Source organism: Harmonia axyridis, chromosome 2 (assembly GCF_914767665.1).
Source record: "Harmonia axyridis chromosome 2, icHarAxyr1.1, whole genome shotgun sequence".
Lineage (NCBI taxonomy): Eukaryota > Metazoa > Arthropoda > Insecta > Coleoptera > Coccinellidae > Harmonia > Harmonia axyridis.
The window spans coordinates 10570653-10592870 of NC_059502.1; the positions used below are offsets into that span (position 1 = coordinate 10570653).

The 22218-nt window shown below is 33.4% G+C and overlaps 4 protein-coding genes and 1 long non-coding RNA gene across 8 annotated transcripts in view; 1 reads left to right on the forward strand and 4 right to left on the reverse strand.

Moving 5' to 3' along the window:
* The window catches only part of LOC123671960 (tyrosine-protein kinase Src64B), a 76037-nt gene extending 70234 nt beyond the window's left edge, over nucleotides 1-5803 (reverse strand). For all 3 annotated transcript variants that reach the window (XM_045605877.1, XM_045605876.1, XM_045605874.1), the window contains exon 1: nucleotides 5609-5803. The gene's annotated coding sequence lies outside the window, so the exon portion shown is untranslated. The remainder of the gene's footprint in view (nucleotides 1-5608) is intronic.
* Nucleotides 5804-6863: 1060 nt separating this feature from the next.
* LOC123672331 (ATP synthase subunit d, mitochondrial-like) lies at nucleotides 6864-7964 on the reverse strand. The gene is made up of 3 exons (XM_045606410.1): nucleotides 7752-7964; nucleotides 7403-7621; nucleotides 6864-7133 (listed from the first exon to the last, which is right to left on the reverse strand). The coding sequence occupies exons 1-3, from the start codon at nucleotides 7871-7873 to the stop codon at nucleotides 6956-6958; spliced, it is 519 nt and encodes a 172-aa protein (XP_045462366.1). The 5' UTR covers nucleotides 7874-7964; the 3' UTR covers nucleotides 6864-6955.
* A 490-nt stretch (nucleotides 7965-8454) lies between these two features.
* On the reverse strand, nucleotides 8455-9256 carry LOC123672330 (28S ribosomal protein S34, mitochondrial). The gene is made up of 2 exons (XM_045606409.1): nucleotides 8986-9256; nucleotides 8455-8934 (listed from the first exon to the last, which is right to left on the reverse strand). Exons 1-2 carry the CDS (start codon nucleotides 9175-9177, stop codon nucleotides 8524-8526), a joined length of 603 nt encoding a protein of 200 aa, XP_045462365.1. The 5' UTR covers nucleotides 9178-9256; the 3' UTR covers nucleotides 8455-8523.
* Nucleotides 9257-12775: 3519 nt separating this feature from the next.
* On the forward strand, nucleotides 12776-14162 carry LOC123672332. Of its 2 annotated transcripts, XR_006746251.1 has the most exons (4): nucleotides 12779-13002; nucleotides 13063-13293; nucleotides 13433-13957; nucleotides 14025-14162. It is a non-coding gene; the product is annotated as an uncharacterized LOC123672332 (long non-coding RNA). The 2 variants fall into 2 exon arrangements; XR_006746250.1 differs by having other exon boundaries at nucleotides 12776-13002; nucleotides 13433-14162.
* LOC123672329 (protein-L-histidine N-pros-methyltransferase) overlaps nucleotides 13184-22218 on the reverse strand; it is a 147824-nt gene continuing 138789 nt past the window's right edge. Inside the window, exons 4-6 of the mRNA XM_045606408.1 lie at nucleotides 17944-18153; nucleotides 14734-14912; nucleotides 13184-13727 (exon numbers count right to left, since the gene is read on the reverse strand). Of these exons, the coding sequence (XP_045462364.1) occupies nucleotides 13504-13727; nucleotides 14734-14912; nucleotides 17944-18153 (613 nt within the window). The 3' untranslated portion in view covers nucleotides 13184-13503. The remainder of the gene's footprint in view (nucleotides 13728-14733; nucleotides 14913-17943; nucleotides 18154-22218) is intronic.

Genomic DNA, 22218 nt, shown 5'->3' on the forward strand with positions numbered 1-22218 from the left:
AACTTAAGGTTAAGTTCTGTTGACCGACGGACTATTTTCGTGAATTGGGACGAAAATATTTGGAAACCTCCAACGGGAATTTTCTGTTTATGCGATCAATGAGAGAAGAATGGGAAAAACATTGAAGCGAACTCGAGAAGTTTTTACGTGAAGGTCTAAAATCGAATGCATGTGTTTTTTTTTCACGAAATTTCGCTCCAATATATACTAACTGACAAAGAAACTGCAACACCCAGAAGGAGCGGCTTAAATTTTAATTTTTTTTCTGGTAAAACATAGATAGTATGGTAAAGAGTAAATGATTGAAATTTGGAGAAAAAAACGAAGAGTTTACAATTTTTTTTTATAAATTTATTAATAATGTTCACCGCGATTATTTATACACTCCCCAACACGTCTCGGCATTGATTCAATAAGATGGTCTATTTCTTCTTGAAGAAGACTCTCCCAAGCTACCTGTACTTCATGTCTCAGAGCCTCCAAAGACCGTGGAGGCTGGGTTAAATTTCCAAGCCTTCTACCCATGATGTCTCAAACATGCTCTATGGGCGAAAGATCGGGGGATCTGGGCGGCCATGGCAAAAGATTCACATGAGTCGCTTCGAAAAAGTTTAAACCAACTCTGGCAACATGAGGTTGGGCATTATCTTACTGAAATATTGGATTCTCGAGCCGATAAAAGTAAGGAAGAACATATGGCCCCACTATTTCTTGAAAGTAACGCAGCGATGTCATGTTATCCCGAATAAAGACTAAAGATGACCTACTTGCATGTGCAATATCACCCCATACCATTACGCCTACTGTCCGGTGTACATGACGCTCAACATCAAATTGAGGTTCACTTCACGTCTTTCTCCCCGACGACGTCTAACTCTTCTTCGGCCATCATATGCACCCAAAGAGAATCGAGATTAATCAGAAAAGACGACCTGATGCCATTCCAATGTTGACGTTCTCTGCACCACTGTAATCGTTGCCGGCGATACTCAACTGTCAGAGGTAACACAAGATGGGGTCTATAATGCTGCAGCCCAAAAGACCTTATCCGGCGGTAAACCGTTCGGACAGTAACAGGATGGCCTTGTTTTCCTAATCACTCATCAGACAAACATCGAGTTGTCGCAAATCGGTCTCTAATGGCTATAAGTCTTAGACGTCGATCTTGAACTTCATTTGTGCCCCTTCGATGTCCGGTGACTACTCTTCTCCGATTTTGGGCATTATCAAACCACACTTGACAACATCTCATAACAGTAGTTGGATTTCTGTTCGTACGGTTAGCGATTTCTCGAAATGACTACCCCGCCTCCCGTAGACCAATAATTCGACCTCTTTCAAATTCACTTAGCTGGTGATAAATTCCGCGTACACGTGCTCTAGGCATTTTAACAACAACTAAACATCGACTTTGGATCTCCTAGAACAGCTGTTTGTTGTAAAATTCAAAAAACTTGTAAAAAACGACTGCAATATTTAAGTAACAAAAATTGTTTGCATGAAAAAACCTTCACGATTTTTTTCTCCAAATTGAATAATTTACTCCTTGCTATATTATCTATGTTTTACCAAAAAAAATTAAAAATTTAAACAGCTTCATCTGGGTGTTGCAGTTTCTTTGTCAGTTAGTATAAATAATTCATTCTTATGAATGCAAGTCTGATGACTAATTCCAGGTACTTTCTGGACAGAACGTATATCTAATTAGCAGAAACCACTAGATATCGCAAGAATTTAGTAAAGTTCTGGTGATATTTTGTAAGTACGGAACTGGCGGTGACAGATTTCAAGCATTATGATAGTCAGAAATTTTCCTTATTTTCTTAAAATAGATACTCCATTCATAATGGAAGAAAATATTGTAAAATACATTTTTCAAATTGCTTATCATCTGGATTCTAGAATTTAGGTAAGGGTCACAGGTTTCGATGAATTATTTAATAATGGGCTTATTAAATGTGAAATTTTCCCGAATTCGTGGAAAATTGATTTACGGAAGAAAAAATATAATTATCAATAAACAAAATGGAAATGTTCCGAACAAAATGTTAATTTTTCGTTTTGTGGAATATCTGGGAATCATAAGAAAACTACCTGTTCTGAAAAAAATCCTCAAGAATTGGATCTCGGGACTTCTGACTGACATGTTATTCTGGGTCTCAGAAAGAAAATCCATGAATTTTGAAGGCAAAAATCGAAAAACCAAATTTGAATAAAAATTATTTTTCTAAAACTTGGCGACCTAAATTCATAATGGAAACATTCATTGCTTCGACTATACTTGACAATATTTGTTAGTGCAAAGTCCTAAACAGTATCGTTTTCGACTTATGGATCTGGAAAAGTTTTATTCCGATATCGGATCATGTAAACCCCAGGTTCAAATCCCGCTGATACATGTTCATTACAATTTTTTTCATTTTTATCTACTGAATATACTGAAGTGTTGGGATATGCTTCGAAAAAGAAGAAATAATGAATCAGTGTAAAATTTGCACTGTTTTTGTTTTGAATATTGCTTTCGTTTCAAAATACGTGGTGCATTGTTTGAAACAGCAATTTCAGAGTTAATTTACTTGGACCTTCAAGATGGAGATGAGAGATCAGATGAAGGATCTCCATGCAATTCTTTTCAGAGGGAATAACATTAAATAAGCGGGTTGTAATTATTAGTGACTAACTTATACATCCTATTGTATTGATATGAACACAAGGCTTTCTCGTATGTGATACGATATGGCAGTCGAGGTCATGTTTTTTTTATATCGATACTTTGACTGCAATCTATTTTCTGATTTATATGTATAATATGAATGAGTTTCAATTCAATCTTCCAGAGTGATAAAGCCTTTCAAACATCAGTGTTTTTTGTTTCATTATTTATCATTCAACAATAAATCTTCGGAATCGTTCATGGAAGAAAATGTCTAACCCCTTCCAGAATCCCCAGTTTTTTGACGCCTTGCAATACGCAAAAAAAAAAGTTCTGAATTAATATTGAATTTTCGCTATTTCTTTATAGGTGTTTAGACTTTAGATAAACATGTGTATCTGAATTCGCACATTTCATCTTCAAGTTCTTGAATCGATTGTAGCGTATTTGCATAGATCTTATCTCTAACGTGACCCCAAAGAAAAAAGTCTAAAGATGTTAAATCACAAGATCTTGGTGGCCAATTGTGATCACCTCTTTGAGAAATAACACGTCCACGAAACTTTTCATGCAAAATCGTGATTGTTTCGTTTATCTGGTTTAGCACGTTACGCCGTTTTATGGAAAATAAATGTTACCAACATCAATATCATCCAATTCCGGAAATAAATATTATGAAACATAGCCTACTTCCCAAGATCGATGAGGAATCGACAAACCTGAGTTTTCGTCAACAATAACAGCATCAATACTCAGTTGCCCTTGAGCGACGCACACGGTTTCGATTCTTCACACTACTAACTTGTCCCAAACGCACACATTTTTCCACGGATTTCACTATTGCCGATCGAGAAGGTGCTTCACGATGACCCAAAAGTGATTTAGTTTTGTAGTGAATTTTAACAATTTCAATGCGTTGTTGAAGCGTGTATCGTTCCAATTTTAGTAATGGCGTAGTTTTTACTTGTCAAATGTCAAAAGATGACATCTGCCCCGATAGCAGGCTATTCAAAACTGAACCACTCATTGAAAAACCCTGCAGTTTGGTGCAACGGCCAGTTAATGTTGGTACTGAACAATCGAAGTTGAGGAATATTAATCTTAGGCGGTTGATTATACTCCCTGTTCTGATGAAACTCAAGTACCACAATACCAATGAGTAGTTATAACAATGGAGGAGGAATACAGAGGAACGAAGTATTCTGCTCAAGTCCACCTACTTAATATCCATTTTAAAACGTGAAATGTGGGATCGTATAGGAAAACCGTAGATGACAATATCGCATTCTTTTGTATTCAAATTATTCTTGTCAATTTCATTGTGTCATTATTATTATTAGTATCCGTTATAAACTTTCCCCTGTGAACGATTCCGAGGACTTTTGAAAAATTTCCTCAATTTTTGAACGTTCCGGATTCAATACCGTTAGATTTTTTTCCTTTGCTCATATATAAAGAACATTTTTGAAAAATCCGAAGATTTTCGCAGAATTTCGTGTTGATAGGTTCATCAAAATCATAGAAAACTCAGATAGAAAATCAAAAAGAAATAATTCCGTTACAACAAATGTTTTTTTTGAGAGTAAATATAAAATAACTAGGAAATAAATAGGAGAATATTGACAGAAAAAACTGAAGAAAGCAATCATGTGAAGTGCAGAGCTTTTGAAAGCTCTTTCATCTATGCGCCACTTGCACCCTTGGAGACCACACAACGGAATTGGCGCATGAATGGATGAGCGCTAACTTCACATCATTGAAGTCGGGAGCTTTTGAGAAAAGGGCAGTGAAGTGACATCAGTGCTTTTCTGATATTTTTATGAGAATTATGTTTTATAGAATAAATGCGTTTTTTTATACAGGGTGAATGAATAGTTCTATAATAATTCAAATGGCCATAAACAATAAACACGATGTTTTAAGTGAGAATTGTAATTGTAATTGTAAAGAATAATATATCAAGCAACCGAATTATTTTTTAACTTAGGATTTTCCACAAGCCTACACACTGCAGATTTCAAGAAACATCAAGTGTTCTGAAATGCGATTCACTACTTCTTTTTAATTCAGGAAAAAAGAATGGTATACCTACTTGTTTCGATAATTTTATCCACAGTATCATATAAACTGCATAACAGCTAACACACATACTACTCCGCGTTATTAGGGTGCAGTTGTACCAATTTCGACAATACTTTTGAAGGTCTCCTCAAATGATCAATGAAAAAATCACCAAGTAAAAACTGATTCAAGGATGAGGGGCTTATTTTGTTTCAATGTTCATCAGAACCTCCTGAAGACATCCTTTAATGGGTTGGGGTGAAACTTGGAAAATATTTTCTTTAATTTTTCTCCATCGCGATCAATAAAAATTATAATTCGAAAATAGCAATAATGATTGCAGCACCAGGATTTAGAATTTTGAATTTTGCTAAAAATCAATAAAAACAACAGATGATCATAATATATCAACTTTAGATTAATTCATTGATCCTTTCATAGGGATGAATGTCATAAAATATAGAATGATTAAAAATTCTCACAGAAGGCAAATAAATTTCAGGAAATCATTATTATTATTATTATCAAGACAAAAATTTTGTTGTTTAACTTGAGTGCATGTATTCTATAAGCAATAATTGATTCTTCTATAAGAAACCTACAACTAAGTTTATTGAAATTAAATTAATGAATTGAAGACTAAAGTATGATCTTCTAATAAATGAAGAAAAAAATGTTAATTACATAAATCTTATAAGAACTTAATACACCCACTCCACAGGAGTTCGAGGAAATTATTCCTCTACAAGTTATAATAAGGAAGACACAAGTTTGTAAAAACGAAACCTATCCAAATAAGGAGAAAAATAGAAGATATATGCTTGATATTTTTATTTTCCACTCATAAACTACATATAATGAATGATCTGTCAGATATGAAAAGAAAATACTGACCTTATTTTGAGAGAATATTTCGATGATAGAATTTCTCCACCCAGTAACACAAATCACAGTCCGATTTTTATGTCTGAAATGTACATGACCAACTATTCATTCACTATAATCACAAAAAAACAAGGAATCCATTATTAACAAACACCATACAACAACAACCTACACCGCCATCCTCCCGTCAAATAATAGGAAAGCAAAACGGCTGCCAGTTGTCAAATAGCAGGAACATAGAAAGGGATGATAAAGAATACATTTATCGAAGATGGAAATATAGAATTAAGATTACCAACTAATTTAATAATTTAAAATAAGAATTCTTCTAATGGAGATCTGTATGTATGTGCATGCTGTACTGCTGGGAAAATTTGAATGCAAATCACTTCCATCCGCAAATAAAAATAATATATGCCTCTTTTTGAAAACATTTATTTGTTTAGTTTAATATTTTATATATCAGAATATATAAAGAAGTTCAGAAAATTAATAAATAGTTGCCGAATTAAGTGGAAGTTCATTTGTAGTAAAATACCTACGATGATAATATAGATTTCAAATAATCAATGCAATAATTTCCTTAACTGAAGAAAACTTCTCATTTAAGCAATAATATGCGATTCTTTATGTGGTATTTAGAAAATATTCAGTCGAAAAAAGTTGAAATTATTCATGGAAATCTAAGATTGAAAAATTTCTTCCATGGAGTGACATCTAAATTCAAAGTTGAAATACTATTTGTTAGATTCCTACTTTGCGATCTGCATAAAATAATAAAAATAGGAATAATTCGATATCTATGATTTTACGAGTAATAATAAAACTATAATAAGAAATCTTGAATAATTGTGTATCCGCCATCCAGTGATAACATTTTTTTCAATATAATTAAGGCGATCGGAACTCACGATTACAGATATTTACCTAGATGGCGCTAGGGAAATGACCTTATTTCATAGGACATGATATGTAGGGGTAAATGCTAGTAAATATATATTGGAAATTTAAAGAACTTTGATCATAATGAAGATTCAGATTTTTTGAGACTTATATGTTAACTAAAGCATATAAGCTGCTATAATTAACCTTGATATATTTCTGCACACTAAAGAATATTTTCCTGGAAGCAATTGACTTCTATATCATAAAAATATAACGAACAGAATGCATATCATTACATCTCGGACTTTAGGATTTCTGCCCAAGGTTAAATGTCCTCTACCTCTTAGAATTCAGTGTTTGACCATAATTTAAAAAATAATGAATGAAGAATTGTTTATTTCAAGACTTTGTAGAATGAAACATTTACTATTGATATAATATGTATTATGTTACTAATTCATATAGAGACAGTTAGTGATGATCTTTCTCTGATTTCTCAGATTCTCCATCATCAGAACCATCATGAGGCCAGAAAGTTGGTCTGTTGATTGTATCCAATGCAATATCTGGGTGAGCATCTTTGAAATCTTCCATGGTCATTTCACTATATGGAATAAGGCTGTTCAAATGGTCCAATTCCTTTTGATATCTGAAAAATTCAAATATTTGAAATTAAAAATATTTCTTCATTATAAAAAAAATTGTAGTAAGAGTAAAATGCATTACAAATATTTATTTTGAAATGAAATATCATATTATCCAGCTGGCTTACATATTCAACTAAAATTTTTTCCTACTCAGTAGTTGAAGTGATATTTCGTTTCAGTTATCTATTTATGACAGTACAATATTAAAACTAAATACTTTATCGGATTCATTTCACAGTTGATGTATATGAATAATCAACCATTCACTTACTGGGCAATATTTGCATTTGATTCCTTTTTGAAGGCCTCAATATCTGCCTTGATTTCTTTTTCTACAACATCAATTTGTGAAGAAACAGTATCTGGTGGGTAGGGTATTTTCAATGCACTATACTGTTTCTGGAACTCTTCGACCATTCCTGGTACAGGAACTTTTGACTTATAAAGGGACCAATCAATTACTGGTGGATTTTCTGGGTAAGCTAAAACCCTGGATTAAAACAAAAATATATATTCTCTACAATGACAAGAAATTTCTTATTGAAATAAACTTCAATTGAAATTGTAAAACACATATATGAATAGCCTTTATCATTTTGTTGGGGTTACATCACACTCACCTTCTCAAATAATTATCAGACTTAGCTTTGAAAGCCTGATAAATTGGGCGTTGGTGCTCTGGTACTCTTTCAGCAAGTTGAGCCCAATTTATAGAACTTTTTACTATTCTTTTCGCAGCCATGATTACACTTTCTTTTTAATTCGCCGATATTGTTATATAATTCAAAGTTCCAGCTCCCTGCCTAGAGGTTACAGATTTGATGGCAATTGTCAATTCTTGACAGTTGACTCCATCTCATTGCTGCCAATAGAAGAATTCATAGAATCCTTCCTTTGTCTATGGAGGAATCTAAGAAGAATCCTACCACTTATCTATGATCCTATCTTAGAAGAATCTTATGCTAGTTGCAGTTTGTAAATTATTAAAATATATCGAAAGTACACTATAATATATACGAGTCATTAAGTTCTTAAATTATTATATTCAATGAATGTTCACTTTGTTTCTTAATTTTTAATCAATGTTTAGGCAAATGGCCCTAAGAATAACATGATTTTGTTGGACCTCGAGTTTTAAAAATAAAATAATGCTAAACATTTTTATGAAACAAAAAAGTTTGTGATATAACATATAACTTTGAACAAAACAGTATAAAACCAATAGACGTATATAATTTCACCGATAACTTGTCTTTGTGATACTATATTTTTAGATGGAAAAAAAGATAAGCTGAACATAAAAGGGGTAGTCAAATATATTCATTTGATATATATTTTTTTAATATTCATTATCTTAAATATCTATATTACATTCCGAATAATCGAATATATTCATACTCTTGATTTTGAAAAATTCAATCCAATGCCTTCATATAAACTAGGTGATGCTGGTGTTCCCAATCCCATTGTTATTTCGAAATCTGGTTTTTCACCTTCTTCAGCTACTCTGTAGTTAGCATAGGGTCCTGTTACATAAGCAACTTTTACTTTATTGTCTTTATCAGCGGGCTCACCATTGGCTAAATTTTCCCTTTTAACTAATTCTTTAAGTAGAGGCGGTAATTCAACAGTTCGTGGCACAATTCTTATTTTAGCTGCTGCATCATCATTGTATTTGTACTCTTCATCTTTAGGTACTAATACGTAATCGGCTTTGTAGCTAGCTAGGTTAATAACAGAGTGTTCACGCAATTTATTTCCTCTGAAAGTTTCATCGATATAAACTTTCACTTTTCGTCGTACCTGCAAAATATTACAATAAGATTTATTCCCTTATAGTGAGATGTATCTTACATCCATAGATGGGTTTTCTGGATTTGGGAGAGCTTCTACTTTGGTAATCCTCATATACGATTTTTCTGGGTAACGTTGGAAGCTGTTTCTCAATACCATACGACCTACACCAAAATTTTTTAAATTTCCAACAATTTCCCATAGAGTTTTTCCTTTGTGATCTATAGTTTTTCCTATATATTTATAAGGCATTTTAAAAATATTTCAGAGGTATCCACAAACCGATATTGTACTATGTTTACAAATTTTAGAATTGTAGGTTAATTAACATAGAATAATTTGGACAATTCATAGAGAAGAATACTTTAGCTTTCATTATGTAAAGAATGGACTACCCATTACTTGAATTATCAACTCATGTTTGTGTTTTTCAATGTTTATTTTCTATCCCAACACTTTTTACCCACAATTATGTGGACGTGGGGCCTCTTAGAAGCTTATACGAGTTAGGAGGAAGAACTATGTACTCTATAGGTATATTTTTTATATTTTATAACTGCTACACTATTCCGTCTTGGAAATCGTCTGGGTAAATGAATAATACAAATTTTTGGTAATTAGAAGGTGTTCCTATCCACTCCAATTCAGTACCTATGCAAAATCATTTCTGATATGAATGTGTCTCGGTTTGTTTATTCATTTGTTAACTTTTACCATCAAAAAGGGGTAATCCGATAGACAAGAAATTTTGCACGCAAATAGTGGACTGCTAAAGGAAGAGAGATAATTTTAAATATAAAAATCAACATGAGAGGAAAAAGCGTGTTAATTTATTTTTGTGTTTTCAGTTTATAATAATTGAAGCAAAAATCAATATTTTATAATTCTTAAGTGCAGTTCTGAAACTATATTTTATCTACAAAACTATAGCACAGCAAATAACAGGAGCAGTTTTCTTTTCTTTCTCCTCAACGAAGAGGGAGAGATGTGTGACTAAAGGCAAACTCCTGGAGAAAAACGGTTGCCTTTCAGACGAAGCTAGGTAGTATAGCTATTAGGTATATAGCTATAGTATCTAGACTTATGTGATGTGGATGCATGTATCATGTGTGTATTTAAAGTAAATAATGACAATTGAGTTTCTTTTTGTGTTAGGCTGGCCTATGTTGCCGTAAATTTCCCTTCTTCAATATAACATTTTTCTTCCAAAACCTGCTTTCATATTCCATCTCTGCTTGAAACCAATTATCATAAGAATGGGCATTTCTCATCTTGTTTGAAGAATTATCCGGAATGTCTGGTTCAAATTCTTCACTCGATGATCCTTCATCTTCTTCAAACTTGTTCCTCCAGTTTTGAACACTCGCATGGTGATTTTTGTTGAAAAATTTATCTCGTAGTTTTGCATTCTCAGGACAATAGTCAAGTCCATGAAATTTTCTGCAACGTTGACATTTAATCTGTGTTGATTTTGGAGTTTTATTTGGTTTAACATCCATGGTTTTATTTTCAGATTGCTTTATACAGTTTACTTTATGTTTTTCCGGTTTCACCTCGGCATTTTTTCCATGAATTTTCTCTAATTGTTCTGTAATTAATGTGGATTCTCGGCAGACTTCCAGCGCTTCGTCTATGCTTAAATTTTTTATGCACAATAGTGTCTTCTGAATGGATTTGTCTGCTATTCCACATACAAAGGCATCTCTAACCAAACTCTAACTTAAAGAACCAAATTCACAGGTTTCAGCCATATTTTTCAGGGTTGACATATATTCCTCATGAGATTCACCATCACTTTGCTTTTTATTGAAGAATAAAAACCTTTCGTAAGTGACATTCGTGGCTGGGATGAAATAGGAATCGAACTTATCTAACACTGCGTCCAAATTTTTTCGTTCATTGCGATGAGAGGCGAATGAATTATAAATATGATAAAGTTCATCTCCTGCTTCATTGAAGAGCATGGCAATCTTCTTTTCTTCTGGCAAGTAGTATGTATACCTATTGATATGGTCAATGAATGAACTCCTGAAAATTTTCCAGTTTACAGCCATATTGCCTTTGAAATTTAAGGGTGCGATCCCAATTTTGTGTACACTAGCAGCCATTTCTGCTGTAGGAATGACCAATTTCACAATGCAGTTATTTGATTGATGAGGAGACACCACCACAGTAGTAACACACTATCACTTTGTTTAATTCAAATCAGAATGTTAAAACAAATTCGCAGTGGAATACAAATAAAATAATACTGATATATTTTTATTATCTGACAAAAAGTAAGGTTCATATCTTTTCAAGTATTTATTATCTGTATTTATTGATTTCTTCAGTTTTCTTGATATAATGATGAATATACAATATAAGGTATTTTCAGAGATATATATTTATATTGTTTTTCACGATTTGTTTATTTCAAGGAACAATTAGATGTTGTAAGTTTAATTTACATATCTGATAATCTATTGAATTTTTTTGTGTGGTTGGTCATTTAAAATATTTTCAAAGCGCAAGTTAAAAAATGGAAAGTATAATTCCAGTTCCTGAATGCTACTTTCACTAATTTTAGCATCTCTGATGCTATAATCATTCAGACCCTTTATATACAGGTGTCTCATAATTTATAGGCCATATTGCAATAGGTCGAAATAAGAAAATTTGTTCAACAAATGTACTGACCAATGCTAGTTGTTAGAAACCTCGGGGTAGTAGCTAAGAGCTTTTCTGAGGGAGGGGAATAACAGATTATAGCACCCCTCATTTAAATATATACAAAATATAGGAAAATAGAAAAATATGAAGTAAATATATATTGATGAAATGCTAAGACTAAGATAAAATTCTAATTCTTTGCTCTTCAAACAGACTCCAAGCGGTCACTTCCCTATTTCAAATGACATACCCAGTATATTATTGCATCACTAGATAGCTTTTTTGATGATAATTTCCGCAATATGCTCAGCAGTTGATGAGTGAATGGGATTCTTATGAAAAAAATGGTGGCGATGAGGACTCATCTTTTTTTGGTTTTTTCGGTAGAAAAAGCTTTGTTCGGATTTTTTTTTCTTTTTTGATTCTACAAATACGTAGTATTATAAGACTGTTTGCGGTTTGGACCGAAAATATACAGGGTTTTAAGAAGATCATGAACTTGGACAACTCAGACAGAACTCAATATTTTCAAATTAAAACCTATATTTTTTATTATTTCAGTCGATTGTACGTACAAAAATTGTGGGGGTTACTTAAACAAACCCTATACCTAAAATGAATACTTTGCGACTTATCAAGGAAGAGTTTTAAATGAGGAAAAACCGCAATTTATAACTGTGTGGAGTAGTCTGTGACTTCCGGAAAACACAGAAAGAAACTAAAATTCTATGTTTGGATAACTAAATTTTACATTTCATGAATTATAATGAATTTTTCGTTGGGATTGTTGAAAAATCCATAAATCAATACAATTTTCAATTACGAATAATTCTTTACAATTCTTGAAATGTCAAATTTAGTTATATTATGGAAACATCGAATTTTAGTTTCTTAACTCATGAAGCGTTGAGTTTCTACCCAAGGTATGGCATATTGTCGGAATTTCGTCAAAAAAGCTATCAAATGTTTCAATAATATACTGGGTGTGCCATTTGAAATAAGGTAGTAGTCTGTTTCCGGTGTAACCGGAAGTTGTAGAGATCTGAAAATATTTTAGGGAGAAAGATCATTCTCCCAAACCATAATACGCAAATATTCGGCTCAAAATTATGATTAGTTTTCCATAAACGTCTAAGAGGCAATCCCGGCGAATCCCCTGTATTATGTTATGTTTCTTTCTATTTAACGATTTTGACGTATATCCGGGGATTCCCCAAATACCACTGTAGCAAGTCGAAATTGACCTATTGTGTTTGGAGTTTTATTTTTTCTTGATAATGCAAAAATACTGATCCAATCAAATGGAAAGTCAATGGATGATTTACAACCATCTACTTTTTAATTTTCAGGATAGATTTTGAGGTAACATGGGAAAATGAACAATCATGTGAGAGCATCTAAATTCACGTGAATAGGCGGAAAAGGGTAAAACCAATAATAATTTTTTTGAAAAGTGGTTATTCTTTAATGATCTATACTTCTCAGGTTTCAATTTCCAAGTAAATCAAAAACTATTGATTCTCAACAATGGAAAAATACGGTAGTAGAAATGATAGTAATGCACAAAAGCTAATGGCTGTTGGAGATCTCAAAAAAAAATTCAGTGTTCATATTGATACATCTATTGGTGGATTATAAAAATATTATTTCCTTATTTTCGTGATATCTTCGTGTATCTTTGACATTCCATGAAAATCATGAAGAATTCAGTATCATGTAAGTACAATTATTTCGAAGAGTTGTAATGCATAACAGAATGAATTAAGATATATGTGTCCTTTCTTCAGAAGAACAAAATTTGGACATGCTGAAAAATCACTGATTGATTCAGTTATGACACTCATAATTTTTATAGGTAACATCAAAGTGAGTATATGAACAATTTCCCAAAATGATGGAACATATTGTTTTCGATTTGAATACTAGTTAGCTCGAGCCATCTTCATCAGAAGCTTTTAAGACGAATAATGCATCATCCAACCAATAATAGGATTGTCGTAAATCTCCTTCACAAAGATATGGTACTCTGCTCCAAGACTCAACTTTGAAACCGCTGGGATGAAAGACATCTTCTATTACACTAGTGACTTGCTCCTCGAAGCTTGCTCCGATTATTGGAAGCAGTTCCTTAGGTTTATGGTTCTTGGAACCTGAAAAAATTATTAAATAAGAATTACATTTTTTCAGTTCATAAGTGGATATTATGTTATTCTATAAAATTTAAATAACTTCATTCAAATTCACGGAATCTTACTAAATAATAGTTAGTTACATATATACTACATATAATGACGAGAAATTAGAGAGATTAGAGAGAAAATTGTAAGGTCACTTCAGGTTTTACTCAGGATACTGTTTTGGGCCTCCTTCTTTTTAAAGTGTAAGTCTTTAAATGAACGATCTTCTACGCAATTTACCGAATGGAGCAATTTTTTGTATCTTTGCAGATGATACAGCCATAATATCAGGGACAACACATGGAAGATGTTTGAGATAAAATGATTGATTTTCTGGAATATATTTTCAAATGACTAGATTGGAACATATTTACTTTATTTTTAGAAATTATAAGGATATTATCGATGGTCCTGAGTTTAGGATATAAAATGACCTAAATATCTTACTTCTATATTCACCAAGATTGTTGTAATCATGAATACCAAAACCTTAATAGAATTCATCAGGCACTATTCAATAGTTTTATCAGTAATAGTAAAATTGCAAGGGTGGAGTTACAAAAACCAAACAAGATCATTGCAAAGCTTGTAAAATAGAATACTTAAAATATTTTACAAAAATCCACTTGAAAACATAGAACAGCTGTTCAGTTTGGAATAGCAGTACAAAAAATCAATGAATGAATATAAATATAGTAATACATGAAAAATGTTTAAAGAAGCCAAAAATACAAAAATATTGTAACTATAACACTATTTTAATTATCTTCATTTGTTTTGAAATTATGAGGTTTCAAACCACTTCATTTTTACTTGACGAATTGGGAACTTAGCTTAGTGGCTGGGAAACTTTTGCCACCAATCCAGTCAAAGTTTCATTGCTGTAATGAGCGAAAAAATCAAATATTCAATGGTTTCGATCCTTACTCGATGCAAATTCCTTATCAAATAGAATAAAACATGAAAAAATTATACAAACCAATTTCAACATAGGCGGAAAAGGGTAAAACCAATGCTAGAAAGACCATTCCATTCGGTTTCAGGGCTTGCCTTATTTGCTTCAACATTTGAAGGGGGGTGTTGCAACGATCAAGGAGGTTGAGGCATGCTATCATATCATACTTCCTGTCTGCATCCCAGTCTTCCACATCTAAAACCCTGAAAACAATTATGAGTGCTTATTTTGATAAAAATAACATTCCTAAGCTATTAATATTCAATCATTGAAGCTGTTATGAACTGCCTTAAAGAACTAAAAGAAATAATACCATTAAAAAAATCTGCTAAACTTAATGTTTCTATATGTTCTCTGTGGACACCTTCCAAAGGAGCTAAAGCTATTTTTTGGGATAGAGTATTGACTCTTTTGTATATTGTGGTATAATGGTTACTTTCCTTAAATTCCTTCTCCAAATTCATTTTTATCCATAAAAGAACAGAACAAAAAACTATGACCCGAAAATACATCTTAATGAGTATTTAAATTTATTTTGTTGCTCTATTTCAAATTTTATTTTCATTCATTTTCTCTTCCTAACTATTTATCGTACCTACCATCATCATGCTATACTCTAATATATGTTGTACCTAACTCAGCTGTTTTAATTATTCAGTCTTTTATTTAAGTTATTTTCTGTTTCTATCCTCAATTCATTTCCTTCACACTCTTTTTTTTTCATTTTTATCTTTATTTATATTCATTTAATTTATCCCCATTGAAGTTTATTATCTTCCCTTCTTTCCAAATCATATTTCTTCTTCCATTGCGCATTATGTTGAAATACTCGTTCATTTTCAATTTATCTCAATTACTTTAACGATTTCTTATCAGTTTGATGTGAATACAATTATAATTACAATAAAACTGAGGAAGGTGATGTTTTTAATTTATTTTAAAACCAAGAGTGTATCATCACATATCTCCCATAATCAAATTAATTCTATGTAAATCTGTTAATTGAGTCTTATTCATGGTAGTGAAACTCCAGTCATAAAACTGAGTGGTGAGTTTAATTGATAAAAGCTTTACTCAGTGTGATTGGCAGCAGAATCTGTCTGTAAGGTAGTTTTAGAAGATGAGTACTCTGTTTCTGTCCAACCATTGGGAAATCCTGATTTGAGTTGTATCTCCATAAACGGCAAATGATGCTAAGTAAGTAGTTATTAAGATGTTTACAAATATTGGTGAATCCACTGATTAGATTTAGTTTAAGATAATCAGCGGCGACGCCAGCTTTCAAGAATAAGAGGGACCAGGATTTTTTGAGGGGAGCCAAGAGTTCCAGAATCATTTAGTTTATGTTAAATTCATGTTGTATTTCTTTGGTCATGCGATATTTTAGGGGGGGTCAGCAAAAATTTACGGGAGTCCTGGGATATCAATCTAACGGATTGAGATACGTAGAACGGGGTGGCCATGGCATTAGTCCCTCTTCACCTATCATGCAGTTCAGGGTAAGGTTAGGTTCCATTTGGGAAATTGTTCTTTACCAAGCAGCTATTTGTCTCTCTCTGTAAGGTGGTGCATCAGCATAATCGTGCTGATACCACATGTTCATTATGATTGTTGTGGAGATTGTCCTTAGTGGAACTAGCCTTATCAGATCACATGACAAGCGAAATAAATCTATTATTTTTTGCATGCTGCGGAAGCAATCGTCGACAACAATCTAGTTGTCATATCAAAAGGATTTTTTCGTTAGTCGGCCTCTCATAGTGATAAACATAATATGGAGCATATGTCATTTTCAGTAAGCAAATTTTGTCCCCAACATGAACTGTCAAATTTGACATGAAGCGCGCGGAAATGAAAACATATCAGTGATACGATATTTCCCACAATTCGCGAGTTTCTCCACAAAGAACGCACTTCTTATGTACCATAGTGAATCAACGTTTCATATCAACTCAAAATATATTGAAATAAATACCGTAACATATCAGAAATTCAGGACACAAACTTCAAGCGCGCCAAATGACGGAAATAACCGATGACACTAGGAGAGCAAAAGTTACCAAACCTTGGATTTCAGCAGGTAGATACAGAAAATAATAAATATTCTGTTCATTATGAATTCGACAATTAGGAAAAATATCGAATTCCAAACATTCAAATTTGCACATTAAATCGGGAATCACTCAAATAAATATATTTCATTCAATATAATATACATTCATAACGATATTAATAAATTGTGGATTTGAAAATATATCACAATCCGACAACGTAACCTAACCATGTTGGGGACATGTAAAAATTGTGCATAATCCCTCTATTTATGTTTATTATTCTATGCTTCATACTGACGTGATGTTGAATTTTTTTTGCAAAATCTTTATATTAAGCCATTTTATTTCCACTGAATGATTCGATAAATTTTTCAGGTAGCCAATTACCTTCGATATGGATGGGTTAAATCAGAACACAGTGTGCATAAACGAGCTGGTGGGCTACGCCTCAGTCCAGTAGTGTACTTAAATTTTACGATCTTAATCAAGATTTCACTTCGACTAATTAGTACAGCAATAGCCGGAATGTGCTAAAATACCAGGTTCGAATATCTATGTGTTTCGTTCCTCGTTGTTTAAGTGCTTCCATACATATTTTGAGCCTTTGAGGCGCGGAAAATTGCTATTAATTTGCTCACGTATTTCTTTAATGTATTTTTGTCAGGTGTTCGCCGACTTATCATTATTATATGTCTAGATTTTTCATCGTCTGATCTTTGAGGAGAAGCTGTCGATAATTGTCTATAATGGTGTAATAATTCATATTGGGCGATCATTCTCATCTGAAAAATACATTTACATATAAGGAAAGCAAAACGATGGACTCTCTATAGAGGGTTATTAAGTTTAGCCGTATTCTAAATGGTTTGTAATGTCTCGATATTACTATGTTTTATACATGCCAAAACTTAGAAGAACAACAAATTAATTAGAATTCATATCCTTGAGGATTTTGTTTCATAATAATTAAATCAGTAACACAAATAATTTGCTGTGCTCATTCATGTTCCTCATTATTGTTGTTGATACTGTCCTAAGAAGAAGAAGAAGAAGGAGAAGAAGAAGGAGAAGGAGCAGGAGCAGGAGAAGGAGAAGGAGGAGGAATAAGAAGAATAATAATAATAAGAAAAATAAGAAAAATAAGAAGAACAAGAAGATTTATTTATTTTTATGTACTTACTTGTAACCTCTTGTCTGCAACAAAGTTCTCATTGTGTTCGATACCTCAGTCGCGTAAACTTTTCCGAAAAAAGGAGCAATCTGTGCAGTAACCGCACCATCACCAGCACCAAGATCTATCAATGAATCCCTGTGCCAGTCTCCATCTGATTTTAGAAGTTTCAAGAATTGGGCCGAAGAAATAACAAACATCGATCCTCTTTGAAGCCATCTGAAAAAAGAGTAAAAAATGAGTCTATTTTGAGTTGAGTGTTCAAAATTAGTGATTAATGAGTTTTCTATATCTCGAATCCATAGACCATAGAGAGAGCATGTCATTTTCAGTAAGCGAATTTTGTTCCCAACATGAACTATCAAATTCGACATGAAGGGGAAATGATAACATATCAGTGATATGATATTTCACTCAATTCGCAAGTTTCTCCACAAAGAAAGCACTTCTTATGTCCTATAGTGAATCAACGTTTCATATCAACTCAAAATATATTGAAATAAATACCTAAATATATCAGAAATTCAGAAAACAAAGTTCAAGCGCGCTAAAAAACGTGAAACAACCGATGACACTAGGAGAGCAAAATTTGCCAAATCTTGGATTTCAGCAGGTAGTTACAGAAAATAATATATATTCTACTTATTATAAATTCGACAATTAGGAAATTTATCGGTTTCCAAATATTCAAATTTGCATATCTAATCGAGAATCACTCAAATAAATATATTCCATTCAATATAATATACATTCAAAACGATATAGTAAAATTGTGGATTTGAAAATATATCACAATCCGACAACGTAACATAACCATGTTGAGAACATGTAAAAATTGCGTATACTCTATGGTTAAACGCCAAACCGAATCGGTACGTCCCATATGAATCGGTAACGAAACATGACGGGATGCAATTCGAAAACAAAATTGGACCCAGCAACATTCGGCTTATAAGTCACGGCATCTCTCTGGACGTTGGCTTGTCGCAATTCAGCTTTAGCACATTATAAATTTTTGACAAGTTCTCGTGCGACCATCGAACAAGTCATCATCCGGCATCTTACCCGCGGTGTTTTCGGTGCGTGTCAGGCGATCATAGAATCGTTATTGAGTGGTTACATGCCGATGGGTGATCGAAGTTGGTGCATCAGTTAAATGTGGGGTTCTACAAGCCTTGACAAGGCTAATTATCAGTCTCCAGCAGAGGTTTGCTCGCCGTTCGCTGGATGTTTTATGCCCGATGGTGCCCGCAGCTTATCGGACCGTACGAGGTCCAATTGCAGAATAATTAAGGACCCTAGCGATTTTGGTTTATTATTTGGAATAATCGGTACCTTTCGATAAAGACGGAATCAGGAGATTTTGCCTGCTTGCTGATCTGCTGCATGTGGAATCTACTTTGAAGATTCTCATTTTCTTAGTATTTCCTTCAGAAAGAAAGATGTATAACATAGGCCAGTGAATTACATTTTGGTACCTTGACTCTTCCTAGCTAATTTTTGATTACATACTCCAAAGAGCTGAAAGATTTCGTCCATCAGACCACTTTTTGACATAGGCACATAAAAATTGTTACTATTGCAAGCTAAAATAGGAAAACTGGATATTTAAGTAGAGGGTGTTTTTTTAGAGCTATAGAACTTTAAATTGCAATAAAACAACGATGGATTATTCGATTGACATGAATTTTATTCATCCGCAAGATAATCTTGTGACATTACATTTTAAATATGATTTCTGGCATATGACCGCCACGGCTGGCTCGGATGTAGTCCAATCTGGACTTCCAATTTTCGATGACTTTTTCCAACATTTGTGTCCGTATATCGGCAATAACACGGCGAATGTTGTCTTCCAAATGGTCAAGGGTTTGTGGCTTATCCGCATAGACCAATGACTTTACATAGCCCCACAGAAAGTAGTCTAGCGGTGTTAAATCACAAGATCTTGAAGGCCAATTCACAGGTCCAAAACGTGAAATTAGGCGGTCACCAAACGTGTCTTTCAATAAATCGATTGTGGCACGAGCTGTGTGACATGTTGCGCCGTCTTGTTGAAACTACAGCTCCTGGACATCATGGTTGTTCAATTCAGGAATGAAAAAGTTAGTAATCATGGCTCTATACCGATCACCATTGACTGTAACGTTCTGGTCATAATCGTTTTTGAAGAAGTACGGATCAATTATTCCACCAGCCCATAAAGCGCACCAAACAGCCAGTTTTACTGGATGTAACAGTGTTTCGACAAACACTTGAGGATTAGCTTCACTCAAAATGCGGCAGTTTTATTTGTTGACCTAGCCATTCAACCAGAAGTTGACAGCTGTTAAATCAGTCGCCATCTTGAACAGTAATGCCAACTTAAAGTTATATACCTCGAAAAAAAACACCCGTTATTTGTTACAAAATTTAAATATTAGGTGTACAACTTTACTCTCGCAGTTTTGCAAAAGATTGTTGTAGCGATACGTGGTGGTCCAAATAAATAGATCGTAGCTCTACATACAATAAGTTTAGGTATTTGTAAACATAACGCCATCGAAATATTAGTCGATTTGTATCTGCATCATAAAGTTATTCTCGATTAAATATTTCACCCATTTGCAGGAGGTTCAAATTTTCTGTTTCAATATGAAGAAATTACGGCTGAGGTTCATCGAATGTTCTTAAATACTTATCGCTATTAATGACAGAACGTGCCGAGAGTGGTGTCAAGGCTTCGAGAATGGTGATTTTGACGTCGAAGACCAGCATGGCGGTGGAAGAGAGAAGGTTTTCGAAGATTGGAGGCATTATTCGATCAAAACTCGTGTCAAACGCAACAATAATTGGCAGGATCAATGGGAGTGACGCAACAAGCCTTTTCAAAACGCCTAAAAGTCATGGGAATGATTCAGAAACAAGAACATTTGGTGCCGTACGAGTTGAAGCCGAGAGATGTTGAACGGTGTTCGTTTGCTTGTGAACAGCTGCTTGCAAGGGAAAGACGGAATGGATTTCTGCGTCGCATTGTGACTGAAAACGAAAACTCGGTTCATTACGATAATCTCAAACGCAGAAAATTTTGGGGATATCCTGGCCATGTTTCCACGGCGACGGCCAAACCGAATATTCACGGTTCCAAAGTCATGCTCAGTATTTGCTGGGACTAGCTCGGCATTATGTATTACATGAGTTGTTAAAAACGACTAAAACAATCACAAGCGATAGTTATCGAACGTAATTAATTCGTTTGAGCCGAGCATTGAAAGACAAACGTCCGCAATGCAACGAGAGACTTAATAAAGTTATTTTACGGTAATTAATCAATATCTATGATTTGTTTCTTAATATCTTATTTTTTCCAAAAGTTATTGAGTCTTCTGGAGCTTTTTTTCAAGTTCAAATTCTCAAGATACTCTCAGTCATAATCGAATTTGGGACAGCCTGTACCATATCGGGCATCCAAGCGTCAAATGACAAGCCTCTTCTCTTTGCGATGTCTAAGAGAGCGTCTCCCCATTCAATTTAATGTTAATTTATCGGGCAGAAAAAGCTTTGAGAATCTTTTCTTTTCGCCTTTGCTGTTGTCTATGATTCAAAGTAGAGGGGATGAGGAATGATTAACTATCAACCTCACTGATGCGCACGCTATTCAAAAATGGGATTATATAAACCATCCCCATCTGAAATTCTCCAATCAAACTTATATCTCAGAAGTCTAAGTTGATTGGGTTTAAGAATTTTTGATGACCTCGATAGCAGAATTCCATGAAAACCTAATGAATAATATGAGTAATTATAACATAAATTGGCGCACATAAAGATATCCACTCCTATAATATGTGAGAAAACCACATAATTCATAATCGCCACAGTACATATGACCGAATTGAATTTATTATGCGTTCATAAATATGAGTTTATAATGTAGAAATGCTATGCCTATCATTAAGATAATGTCTTTGATGTGAAACAATAAATCAAGGCGTACATTGAGAACATAATTAAAGGAATTAGCTATAAATTCATAATGTGAATAATAATTATATACTTAGTTCCGTAACTAGTTGAAATAGACCCTAATGAAAATGGGGAAATCTATCATATTATTGACTGATTGGCAAAAAATATTGACTTGAGATTTTTATTATCTGCGAAATTCCTATTTGAAATCGAAATTTGACTCTATATGCTCAGTCTCACTTCTGAAGATTTAATCTTTTGAAATTTGATAAGTAAAAACTTCTCCAAGTACCAAATGAAATTGCCAAATTCATTATAAAAATGGTAAAATTTTGC

What these genes read in the sequence shown, in the direction of transcription:
- LOC123672330 (XM_045606409.1), bottom strand. Translation starts at nt 9,177, where the DNA reads ATGCCTTATAAATATATAGGAAAAACTATAGATCACAAAGGAAAAACT. An exon ending in CAGAAAACCCATCTATGGAT is followed by an intron (nt 8,935 to 8,985) that starts GTAAGATACATC and finishes AATATTTTGCAG; the next exon opens with GTACGACGAAAAGTGAAAGT.
- LOC123672331 (XM_045606410.1), bottom strand. Translation starts at nt 7,873, where the DNA reads ATGGCTGCGAAAAGAATAGTAAAAAGTTCTATAAATTGGGCTCAACTT. An exon ending in TCTGATAATTATTTGAGAAG is followed by an intron (nt 7,622 to 7,751) that starts GTGAGTGTGATG and finishes GTTTTAATCCAG; the next exon opens with GGTTTTAGCTTACCCAGAAA. An exon ending in TCAAATGCAAATATTGCCCA is followed by an intron (nt 7,134 to 7,402) that starts GTAAGTGAATGG and finishes TGAATTTTTCAG; the next exon opens with ATATCAAAAGGAATTGGACC.